The sequence below is a fragment of the Xyrauchen texanus genome, chromosome 18, assembly GCF_025860055.1.
Source record: "Xyrauchen texanus isolate HMW12.3.18 chromosome 18, RBS_HiC_50CHRs, whole genome shotgun sequence".
NCBI classification, from domain to species: domain Eukaryota; kingdom Metazoa; phylum Chordata; class Actinopteri; order Cypriniformes; family Catostomidae; genus Xyrauchen; species Xyrauchen texanus.
This window is the reverse complement of record NC_068293.1, coordinates 40,781,377-40,794,034: the sequence shown is the minus strand read 5'-3', so window position 1 is coordinate 40,794,034 and position 12,658 is coordinate 40,781,377. Positions and strand designations below refer to the sequence as shown.

Genomic DNA, 12,658 nt, shown 5'->3' with positions numbered 1-12,658 from the left:
AATATCTCTAAACACACTTACTGTATAAATGTTCAGATTAGTATGTCCTCTGTATAAAGATATTCAACATATAACAGTTTTGTCATTTAAAAACAAACAATGTTTTAATGAAAGCTCAAACATTCACCCTTCTTTTGCAAAGAATCTTTATTGATACCACAAGTGTGAGTATTAACAACTAGATGTTTTAAAGTTTTACCAGGTAAATCCTAGTCTTTTCTTGGACCGTATGATGTCAATGGTCTGATTTAGTTCTTTTATATTTTGAGTGGTGCTGTTTACATAAGTGGGCATCTGAACACCAGACTCATCATGGACTAGATAACTCGGTCTGAGTCCACCGAATGTTGGCCCCAAGCCCCCACCAATTCCCTCTCTGGCAGCCTTGAGGAGCGGGTAGGTTTGTCTCCCTGCCTTCTCGGCTGTTTCGATGACCTGTTTGGCATAATTCTGGAACTGGTTTTCCTCCTCGAGGATGATAGCGGCGTTTCTCGCCAAAAAGTCCTGCTGTTCTTTTTTCGAGTGGTTATCCCTTGCACGTTTTCCAGCCTTCACAAAACCAATGTTGCAATCAGTATTAGGGTGTTCAGTGCGGAATATAAACACAGTTACACACTAGCTAAAAAAATGAAGAGCCATACCCACCATATCATGTATGTAGATGTCCTGTAATGTTTTTCCTTCTTCTCTGGCTCTTTGAGCTTGAAGCTCTTTCTTCTCCATGAAGATTCTGTCTGCTTCCTTCTTAGCATTGAGCATCTCTAGAGCTTTCTGTTTTTCCTCCTCCGCCTTTAGTTCCTGTTCTTTCCTCTAGCATGGGGATTAGGAAAAATATGCTTATTTCAAGTGTATTTCTAATTATCTACACTGAAAAAATTGCAAGTAAATTTACAAATGTTTCCCCATGATTAAACAGATACCTCAGGGGGAGAATTAAATAAAACATGTATGATTCCACCCACTTAAATGGGAAAAGAGTATAAAAGAGTTTCCTGTCCATTATGCTACTCAAAGCATTTCCTGTTTAAAGGGATAGTTCACCCAAAATTCTCTCATGATTTCCTTCTCCCAGATGTGTATAACATTCTATCTTCTGCAGAACAGAAATTAAGATTTTTAGAAGAATATTTCAGCTCTGTAGTTCCTCACAATGTAAGTGAAGGGGTGCCAACATTTTGAAGCTCCAAAATCCACACAGAGGGAGCATAAAAGTCATCCATATAACTCCAATGGTTAAATGAATATCTTTAGAAACAATATGATAGGTGTGGTTGAGAAACATTTTTAAGTCATTTTAAATCATAAATTCTCATCCTGCCCAGTAGGGGTTGATATGCACAAAGAATCTGAATCACCAAAAACAGAAGAAGAAGAATGGAAAAGTGAAAGTGAAGTGGAGATTGACTGAGCAGGGAGGGGAATTTATTAGAGGTCAACCAATAGTGGATTTTGCCAATATAATAACCAAGGTTTAATCAGCCAATAGTTTTTAAAATAGATTTTTAGAATGTCAAAAAAAATATTATTCTTTCATTAATATGACTTAAATGAATAAAATCTCAGATGCAGTTTATTGTTCAACCAAAATCCCAAAAATAACCATAAAAATTTCAGATTTCATGCATAATTCAAGCCTGAAATACACTGGGGACTCTTATTTTGAAATGAAGAAATTATGGAAAAATGATCGCAAACCATCGGCACAGATTTTTGCCAATAACGATAGTTCCTAAATGCGACTATTGGCACCAATTAATCATAAAACAGATATATCGATCTACCTCTAGAATTTATGGTAGAAAAAATATTGATCTGGTTCTCACCCACACCTATCAAATTGCTTCTGAAGATATGGATTTAACCACCAGAGTCATCTGGAGTACTTTTATGTTGCTCTTTTGTGGATTTTGGAGCTTCAAAATGTTGGCACCCATTCACATGCATTGTATAAACCTACAGAGCTGAGATATTCTTCTAAAAAACATCTTTGTGTTCAGCAGATAGAAATACACAGAAAGTCATACACATCTGGGATGAGTAAATAAGGGTGAGTAAATGATGAGAGAATTTTCAATTTGGGTGAAGTATCCCTTTATGCAAGTTTTTAATTAATTACGCAATGGGAAGATTAGATTACTTACCATGGCCTCCCTGTGTGTGGCGATCGAGTTCAACATGGCTGCATGTTTCTCCTCCTTTTCACGTTGTTCTCGAGCTAGTCTTGCCTCACGCTCGGAGACTGCTTTGGCGATAATCTCTTCTTCATTGCTGATCTGTTCCTGCTTCTGTGCTGCTAATTTCTCAAAAATAGCCTGCCTGTGTCTCTGGAGGTCTCTAAAGCAAAAACAAACATGGCAAATACAAACCCTCTGCTGAGACAAAGCAAGCAGTGAACAAACTTGACATTATGTCATAAATAGATAAAAGTCCCCGTAAAGGCCTAACCCTCATAAAAAAGTACATTTCTGACATTGCCCACTGGAAATATTTACCATGTGTTGCTGTTGTGATTGTCACTGTGATATACAATACCTAAACACTTCCTCCTGCTTTTCTTTCCTCATTTTCATAACTTTGTCTTTATGGCTGGCCATCTGAATGCGTTTCTCCTCCTCTTCTGTCTGTCTCTGGGCCTCTGATGCTCTTAGGAGTTCTCTGATGGTCAAATGCTCCTGACAGAAGCAAGAATTGAGAAACAGCATCATTAGTTCAGAACAGTCTATCTGCTGTTGTTGTACATTATCAGTTTGCATGTGAGTGTCTTACATGATGAGCTTTCATTATGTTTCTCTTCTCTTCCTGGTGCTTCTGCTCTTTCATGTATTGCTCCCAAAGATGAAGCTCTCTGAGTCGCTCCACTTCTTCCGCCTCCCGTTTGATATCCTGTTTCTCCTGTTCTTTCTTCAATTCCTGATCCTTCACCCTAATAAAGTGTGAAACGTCAGACACCTCTATTACCCGTTGACCTATCTTTTTATGACCTATCGATTTTCCTTTGATCAAATTATAATTAAACATTCCATTGATGATATATATTCATTAATTCTATACATTTGAAAAATCCCATATTAATATAAAATCTACTTGGAACCTAATTCATATTCAATTTCAGTTATCCTACGTATGAGCAATTGTAGGCTACTAGTTGTTCTGATATAAAAAAAATAAAAAATTATAATAATTTAATATCGGTCCTTCTTTGGCTAGGAATATTGAAAATAGAGCTGAATCCCTCATCAAGGAGCAGTATCCTTGCATAAGCATGTTTGACTCTCCTACCTCCAAAGAAGATGACACTATACTGGAAATGAAAGACTCCTCTGCAGGAAATGATTTAATAAGATCCAGCCTTGTAAAGAAAATCGTTCTCTCTATCTTTAAGCTCCTTACTTATATTTTTACTTTACCTCTTAAAACTGGTATTATATAAAGTGACCGCTGTTTAAAACAGGTGATACCAGCATATTTACTGACTATAGCCCTATATCTATTTTACCATGCTTTTCAAAAGGTCTTGAAAAACTAGTATATTCAAGAATAAAAAAAAACATATGGATGAGAGCAACATACTGTATTGCCACCAATACGGATTTCGGAAAACAAATGTCAACTGCAGCTTGTTCATCAAATCTCCACAGCCTTAAATAACACAAAAATCTCTCTTGGTATATTTTTAGACTTGTCAAAGGCCTTTGACACTGTTGATCACAACATCCTAATTACAAATCTGCAAATATATGGCTTTTTCAATGGCTGGTTGATTATATAAAGGACAGAGAACAGTATGTATCTATACTTTACGGAGTTCCTCAGGGATCCATCCTTGGACCTCTATTGTTTTTTATTTATATGAATGACTTACATAGGGTCTGCAATAATGTACTTCCTCTTTTATTTGCTGATGACACGTCTTGTTGTTTCACATGAACGTTTTATTACACTCATTCTAACTGAAGTAAACAAAGAGTTATCATTTATATCCAAATGGTTTCAGACAAGCAAACTTTCTCTTAATATAAAAAAAAAATATCACATTTTACATTTTGTAATAATAATAAAAAGTACTTAAAAGATAAAGCCGAATTATTCATAGACAACATTGAAATAATTTCTAGGAGTGATAGTAGATAATAAATTAACATGGAAATGTCATATTGAACTGATTTGTAAAAAGACGATGAAGTCAGCTTGTATTCTAAGTAGAGTTCGTTCATTGATGAATCATTCTTGCATTTAATTCTTTACTACAGCTTAATTAACGTCTGTGTCTTTCCTCTTATATAAGTCATGAAATAAAAACATGAATAGTTTACTATCAGATTGCAGATCATCTCTTGTAATTCAATTGACTGGACATGATTTGGAAAGGCACACACCTGTCTATATAAGATCTTACAGCTGAAAATGTATATCAGAGCAAAAACCAAGCCACGAGGTCAAAGGAACTGCCTGCAGAGCTCAGAGACAGGATTGTGACAAGGCATAGATCTGGGGAAGGCTACAAAATAATTTCAGCTGCATTGAAGTTTCCCAAGAGCACAGTAGCCTCCAAGGCTAAGAAGATGTTTGAAACAACCAGGACTATTCCTAGAGCTGGCCACTCGGCCAAACTGAGCAATATGGGGAGAAGGGCCTTGGTAAGAGAGGTGAACAAGAACCCGATGGTCACGCTGGTTGAGCTCTTGAGATCATGTGTGGAGATGGGAGAAACTTGCAGAAGGACAACCATCACTGCAGCACTCCACCGATCTGTGCTTTATGGCAGAGTGGCCAGACGGAAACCTCTCCTCAGTGCAAGACACATAAAAAGCATGCTCTATATTTTTGGAGAGAGATTATGATTATATTGTTGAGATATCACAGGCCCAGTCTGACTTGTGTCCCAGTTTGTATATTCTTGGTGATCCTCGGTCTTTAAGTCACATCAGGACAGCTGAAGCACAGTGGATTCACAGCTGTATGATGCTGGGCAGACAAATCATTTTAAGAAGTTAGAAGTCTCATGGAAAGCCATCCTCTCGTGAGTGGCTCTCTGAATTGGGACAGGTGGCAGCTTACGAGAGACTTATAAATGGGGAACATGTCTAGACTTTTTCAATTTGCAGTAAATAGTAATAATTGATTGAGATGTAAAATAGAGTATTAATGGCCAATGAAACAATTACATAGTCTTTTTGTTTCTTTCTGTGTGTGTGTGTGCATTATGTCATTTGAAAACCCAATAAAGTACAAGTCATAAAGAACATCTCTGGCGAGACCTGAAAATGGCTGTCCACTGATGGTCCTCATCCAACCTGACAGAGCTTGAGAGGATCTGTAGAGAAGAATGGCAGAAAAACCCCAAATCCAGGTGTGCAAAGCTAGTCGCATCATACCCAAAAAGACTTGAGGCTGTAATCGCTGCCAAAGGTGCTTCAACTAAGTACTGAGTTAAGGGTCTGAATACTTATGTTAATGTGATATTTTAGTTTTTTCTTTTTAATAAATTTGCAAAGTTATAAAAAATCTGGTTTTTGCTTTGTCATTATAAGGTATGTAGTGCAGATTGATGTGAAAAAAATAATCATTTAAAGCATTTTAGCAAACGGCTGCAACATAACAAAATGTGAAGAAAATTAACTTCTGAATGGTTTCTGAATGCACTGTATGCTCTTATAATGTGCTGGTATGGTTCCAGCTCCCGCGAAACACTCAGATGGTGAAATGCCCAGGGAGAACCTCCCTCCTCCATCTGCTCCAACACAAATGTCTCAAGTGTGTTTGTGGGTGCGACATGTCTCTGGAGTGCAGGGTTTTGGTTTTGGAAAGGGGGTGTGGCTTAATTAATGGATAGTCTAATGTAATGTCCAAAAAAGCTAAAATCACTTGCAACACCTTAAACAGGTGGGTGCAAAAATGCTTTTAATTGGTTATCTAACATTTGATCTATTCTGTTCTGTTCTATTCTATTCTATTTTCCTTTCCTTTATTCTGCTCAACTCTATTCTGTTCTGCTAAACTCTATTCTATGCTGCTCTACTCTATTCTATTCTGCTCTATTATATTGTACTCTATTCTATTATGCTCTATTCTATTCTATTATGTTCTATTCTATGCTGATCTATTTTACTCTATTCTATTCTGCTCTATTATATTGTACTCTATTCTATTATGCTCTATTCTATGCTGATCTATTTTACTCTATTCTATTCTGCTCTATTCAGATCTATTCCATTCAATACTGCTCTATTCTATTCTGTTTTAATTAGCTCTATTCTATTCTGCTCTTCTCTATTTATCTCTATTCGGTTCTATTCTATTCAGCACTATTCTGTTCTGCTCTATTGTATTCTATTCCACTCTGTGCTATTCTACTTGACTATATTCGGCTCTATTCTATTCTGATCTAATTTGCTCTATTCTATTATATTCTGCTTTTTTTTATTTTACTCTATTCTATTCTGCTCTACTCTACTCTGTTCTACTCTATTCTTTTCTATTTTACTTTGCGCTACTCTATTCTGCTCTAGTATGTGCTGCTCTATTCTACTCATCTCTCTTCTGCTCTATCCTATTCTATTCTCCTCTGTTTTTTCTCTATTCTATTCTATTCTGCTCTATTCTATCATATTGTATTCTAGGGCTTAGTATGAGTTTAGTGGCTCTGCAGACATTGGTAGTATGTTATGCACTGTTATACAGTATGTGTGACTTGTCAACACCAGCTCTACCAAATCAGGGTAGGGTTGCACCAGCTGTGCGTAAGGTCTCACTTAATCTTGCCTCACCTAAGGCAAGACTTAACTAGTAGGTCATAAGCATTCCATAAAATAATGCGTAGTCGCATAATTTACATTTTCCTTTATTGATCCAAGAAGCGCCTTCAAATTTGAACACAGAAGTGTTAAAAAGCTGTGAATTTCAGTCTAATCTGGTTACGGTTGATGTTTATACCTTGTTTGCTCACGTGACTGTCAGCTGTAATAAATTACAGTATTTTCCCATTGAAATACAACACGAAATAAAAGTAGATTTAATAAAAAGTGTATTTTGCCTTTGTAAATAATGTTACTCAGGAACTATCTAAAATTAATAAGGGGCAATAGATAAATTGGGTAAAACACGGCTAAAGTCTCCGTGGGGTAAAAGTGTCCTTTCATTTTATTTTCTCCCAAAACACTAATGCTAATGCCGAATAGCCACTAAGATTTTATATATATATATATATAAATAATGCTCTTTCTCATAAATATAAATTAATATAAATATCAACATCATCATACAGTATATATCTAAAGGATTGAAGTCTGTTGTGCAAAACATGAGCTCATTGATGTCATTAAGTGCATCTGATTTTTTATCCTAACTGTTACTCCTGGTCAGAGGTTTCCGTAAATATTTAGTTTATACATATGTTACGTCCATTAACGATTTTAATGTTGCAATGCTCAAATATTTAGTAGTGTGTAAATTGTGACTTAGTGTCCATTTACACCGCAACTAGGCTACATTGTAACTTAAGTATAGCTGGTGCAACCTTCAAAGTTAAATGTTATATAGTTTTTCCTCACTGATTTTTCAAGCTCTCAGCAATCGCCAGTTGTTCTTGTTTCCTCTGCAGGGCTTTCTGCTGCTCTTGCTGGAGGGCCTGCTCATCTCTGCGAGCCATTGCTGCCAAGACCTCTCTGTCCACGTCTTTGCTGGTATTCTGCTTCCAGTGTTTCAGTTCAATCTGAGCTTCCCTTTCCTTCAGAACCTCTGCCAACATCAGGGCACTCTGAAGAAACACAAGGAGGAAAAACTAAAAGATGTAAATGTCTTGATAACACTTAGCACTCAAAACAGATTTGTGATGAAATAATGTGACACCAACATGGAATCCTTTCACTCTGTCAGTCTGGTAGTACTGCAGGGTTTTTGCTTTCTCAATGGCCTCCTTCCGCATCTGGGCCTGGTATTTCACTTCTTCTATGTCAATTTGCTTCCTCTCCACTTCTTCAATTGCCTCTCGAACTTTTTTCGCCTCTAGCTTCTTTTGCCGCTGTCCCTGTAAGGATACAAGTTCATTGGTTCTTAAAAATGCTGCCTGATCTCATTAATATTACATGACCATGGAAACATTTTTACAAAAGGAATTGATGTGAATTATTACACGTTTCACTGCAGGTTCCTAGTGAAATGTCCAGCGGGGGGCACCAAAACGAATGGAATGATGTATTAATCAGACATGGTGAATTTTAGATGGAGATTTTAATGAGCAAAACGTACCTCCCTAACCTTAAACTTTAACCTAAACCTAACCAATAGTGTTCTAAAAGATATATGATAGGTAAACAAAACAGACACCCCTACCCTAAATCAACACCTTAATCTAAGAGATAGTGTCCAAAAAAAGCAAGAAAAAAAAAATAAAGCAAAATGAAAAGCACATTTTCTGGAGAAACCACATCAATATGTATCACTTCGATGAGATTTTCATCTGACACGTCAGCTTGCGTGTTTGACTTGTTCAAACTATCAAGTAAGATACCGCGCAAGCTGGAATAAGTGTGTAAATATAGGAGGATCTATAATACAAGTGTTAAAATGTATCGTTTTTTCAAATGATTTGTCATAGTAAAAGTCTATCAATAACATAATATTGCAGTGTCTGAGTAATAGTGAGAAAAATAAGTGTTTATTAAGTCATACTCAGCTATTGTTTCTGTGAAAGTGAAAGAAAAGTACAGTTGTTGTAGCACCTCTAAAGTTTATTTCACCTGGAAATTGCAGCGGAGTGTAGAACTCGGCACGTAAAAGTCACATTGCAGAAATATAGTTAAAGTAACATCCATTTAATGAGACTAGGTTGCAAAAATAGGCAGCAGTTCAGACTGTGAACAGCAGAAAAACGATGCTAAATGCAAGTAATAAAATGCAACTAACCATATATTTGTGCATTTGTAGGACAGAAAAATAAATAGGTCTTTTAAAAGGTATCACATGGTAAATTGCATTTCTGCTGTTGTTTATGCATCTTGCAAATGTGTTTTGTTATCATTACAGTTCCTGATTATTTTAATAAGTTTCAATGTTTGATTTAAGGACGTTTATGTTTACTTTATACAATAAATGATTTTGGTACTGCTGGGTGGATCACCAACTGATGTCCACTCTAAAATCTGAGTCCTGAAGCAAAACCTGTTGGGAACCAATGCATGAGAATAAGCAGAGTTGAATAATAAGCAGACCCTTGTGCATCAATTTAAAAAATGTACTCAGAGGTCCTTAGAGGACAGAAATGTCAATGAAACTGCCATAATAATATTGATATATTAATATTATTTTCCACTTTTAACAAATTTAGTTTTTTAACCAACATCAGTCCTGATCATAACTACCAAATATCAATTCATTATCAGGATTTTAACCCTTTAAATGTCAGTTTGTTTATATAATACCATTGTTGTTTTTTATGGGAATAAAAAACACAAAAAATTAATTATTTCCCATATACTAAATGCTAAGGAGAATTTATTTATTTATTTTGATTATCACAGACTGGGATATGTCAGTGATTAGCAAAAAAAAAAAAAAAACTCACACTCAGTATCTTAAGAGGACAAAAATGTTCGTGAAAAAAAACTGCCATAAAAATATTATATATTAAGATTATTTTACACTTTCACTGACTTTTTAACCAACATCAGTCCTGATCATAACTACTAAATATTCATTCATTTTCAGGGTTTTAACCATTTAAATGCCAGTTTGTTTACATCATGCCACTGTTTACACACTCTGACATCCATACCAACACACCCACACAATGTTAGATGCATCATTTATTTAATTGACCTGCAGTGCTCTATAATACAGCAGACAGAAAATGGGAAAAAAGCATGTTTTTGCTCCATAGGCTAAACATGAGAAAAATGGCACCATCTGGTGGAAAATCTAGAGGAAGCCAGGTCTCCAGAATGAAAGCATAATATCACAGAATTCATGATGTTATGATTTAATGGCACTGGGATCAAATATTGCAGTTTTAATGGGTTTCATGGGGACATTTGTGTCCTGAAGGTCCTGAGTGTAACTCACACAGTGTATTAAAGATATTATAGGAAATGAGGTTGAAATATCGAAATTTCCACAAAAATACACACCTTTGGCAAAATGTATGCCGTTGGCATTAACACAACCAAAATGATAGAAAATACAAAAATAAAAAAGACAAAAATGTCCCGATGGTCGCAGAAGGATTTCACCAAATATTGCCTAAAATATGTTCAATCCTAGACCAATACAGCCCGTCCCATACTTACAGCAATGGTATTTGACCAGTGTTTGACCAGCTCTTTAGAGCGCAGGTGCAGCGCCTCGCGCTGTTCAGCTGCTTCAATGACACTTCGGTTGTATTTGTTCACTCCATTCACACTGTCCTGGATCCGCTGCCATTCCGATTTGGACAAAACTGCCACTTGACGAATGTCTGGGGGATGACTTACTTCGGTTTTCTCCATCTCCGAATTCACATCTGTATATAAAAATGCATTTGACAACATATTAACTGACCATAAGCTCTAATCATTATAACCTTGCATATTTTCTGATATTTTCCTATTTGAGTATGCGCACTCACCTCGTTTGCTCGAGCCTTTTCTCCGACCATATTGCACAACAGCAGCTGTAATTGAGGCTGTTGACATTTTAACTGCGTTTTACTTCTTCTCACATTTGTTGACCCGGCATATAATAATATGTAATATATTATTTCTTCACAAATCGGCAAACTTGGCAAACGTTGGCAACATTTCCTTACTCAGCAGTGTGTGTTGCTCGGCAACCCTTTGAACTTTTGTTACACTGTTGCGCTGGCAACACCAACAAGCCTACCAGTGGAGTAGGTTACGTCACGCAAATCCTTAAAGTGACAACAACCTTTGTAAACCATCTGGCTTGATTTAGCCACTTTTTACGTCGAAAGCCAAAAGTTAAAAGTTTGCCTTTACATCATGTACTGTAATGCAATTTAATTGATTTAAATGTATTTTTATAGAGCTTTTCACAATATACATTTTTTCAAATCAGGATACAAAATAAATAAATAAATAAAAACTCAGCTGGCACATATTAACCATAAACAAATGTAAAAAATATATACATATGCATAAATACACAAATTGTATTATTTAGACCAAATGTAATCCAGCCACATAATATTTACTAATTTGTTGTTTAAATACGTATAATTATTATACTGACTGCTAATAACATAAGTAACATGTTATTTTCTCATTATGACCATGTATAGAATAAATGGTCAATGTTGCACTCCAAAAAAAAAAAAAAAATTAAGATCTTTGCATTTCAATTTCATAACAAATTCCCATCAAATGTTAGTTAAAGGGTGATCTTGGGTTAAATAAAAAAATACTAAATATTTAAAAGTTATATTAGTTTGATTTGGTTAAACATAACACAATTCTATTTGATGGAAGTTTGTTATGAAATTAAATGCGTAAATCTTAAACTTACGCTCAAATGTTTTTTGAATGTTTGATTTAATGGCAAAATACTTTATTTCAAATTACTATATGTGCAAATTCTCATTTGAGATCGCAACAATAATGTTGACTTGACAAGGAAGTACAAAGTAATAAAAATGTTTAAATGCGAAACTGTGTAAACTTTTGAGTTCTTGAATGCCTTTTATTTTTTAAGTTGTTCTTTGTTGTTCATTGCTGTAGTTTTTTTGTTTCAATATTTTTTTTTGTATGAGAAAACACTATTGTATATTACAATATATTATAATTAGAAATTATAAATAAACTTATACTGTTACAAGAATAGAGTCAATGGCAATTTTGAGTTGAAACAATAGTGAATATATCATATACTGTGTGTATATACTGCAAAGGAAAAAATTAAGAGACCACTGCAAGATTATCTGTTTCTCTGGATTTACTATTTATAGATATGTGTTTGAGTATAATTAACATTTTTGTTTTACTCTATAAAGTACTAACAACATTTCTCCCAAATTCCAAAAGCAATATATATATATATTTATCTTTTCGAGCATTTATTTGCAGAAAATGACAACTGGTCAAAATAACAAAAAAGATGCCATGTTTTCATACCTCAAACAATGCAAAGAAAACAAGTTCAAATACATTTTTAAACAACACAATATTTACTGTATGTTGTAACTTAGGAAGGGTTCAGAATTCAATATTTGGTGGAATAACACTGATTTTCAATCACAGCTTGCTCTGTACCAGTCTTTCACAGTGATGTTGGGTGACTTTATGCCACTCCTGGCCAAAAATTCAAGCAGCTCGGCTTTGTATAATGGCTTGTGGCCATCCATCTTCCTCTTGATCACATTCCAGAGGTTTTCAATGAGGTTCAGGTCTGGAGATTGGGCTGGCCATGACAGGGTCTTGATCCGGTGGTCCTCCATCCACACCTTAATTGACCTGGCTGTGTGGCATGGAGCATTGTCCTGCTGGAGAACATGGACAATCTTCAGAGTTGGAGAACATTGTCAGAGCAGAAGGAGGCTAGATTTATTCAGGATAACCTTCGACGTGGCTTGATTCATGCGTCCTTCACAAAGACGAAGCCTTGCTGAAGCACCCCTAGATCATCACAGATCCTCCACCTGATCATCTAATGGTTTGACAGAGATCTGTAG

The 12,658-nt window shown here is 35.5% G+C and overlaps 1 protein-coding gene across 1 annotated transcript; it reads right to left on the bottom strand.

Annotated features, from left to right (window-relative positions):
- Positions 1-143: 143 nt before the first annotated feature.
- On the bottom strand, positions 144-10,840 carry cfap210 (cilia and flagella associated protein 210). The gene is made up of 9 exons (XM_052148815.1): positions 10,601-10,840; positions 10,284-10,495; positions 7,853-8,026; positions 7,551-7,756; positions 2,767-2,923; positions 2,533-2,672; positions 2,142-2,334; positions 646-810; positions 144-549 (listed from the first exon to the last, which is right to left on the bottom strand). The coding sequence occupies exons 1-9, from the start codon at positions 10,665-10,667 to the stop codon at positions 196-198; spliced, it is 1,668 nt and encodes a 555-aa protein (XP_052004775.1). The 5' UTR covers positions 10,668-10,840; the 3' UTR covers positions 144-195.
- Between the last annotated feature and the right edge of the window lie 1,818 nt (positions 10,841-12,658).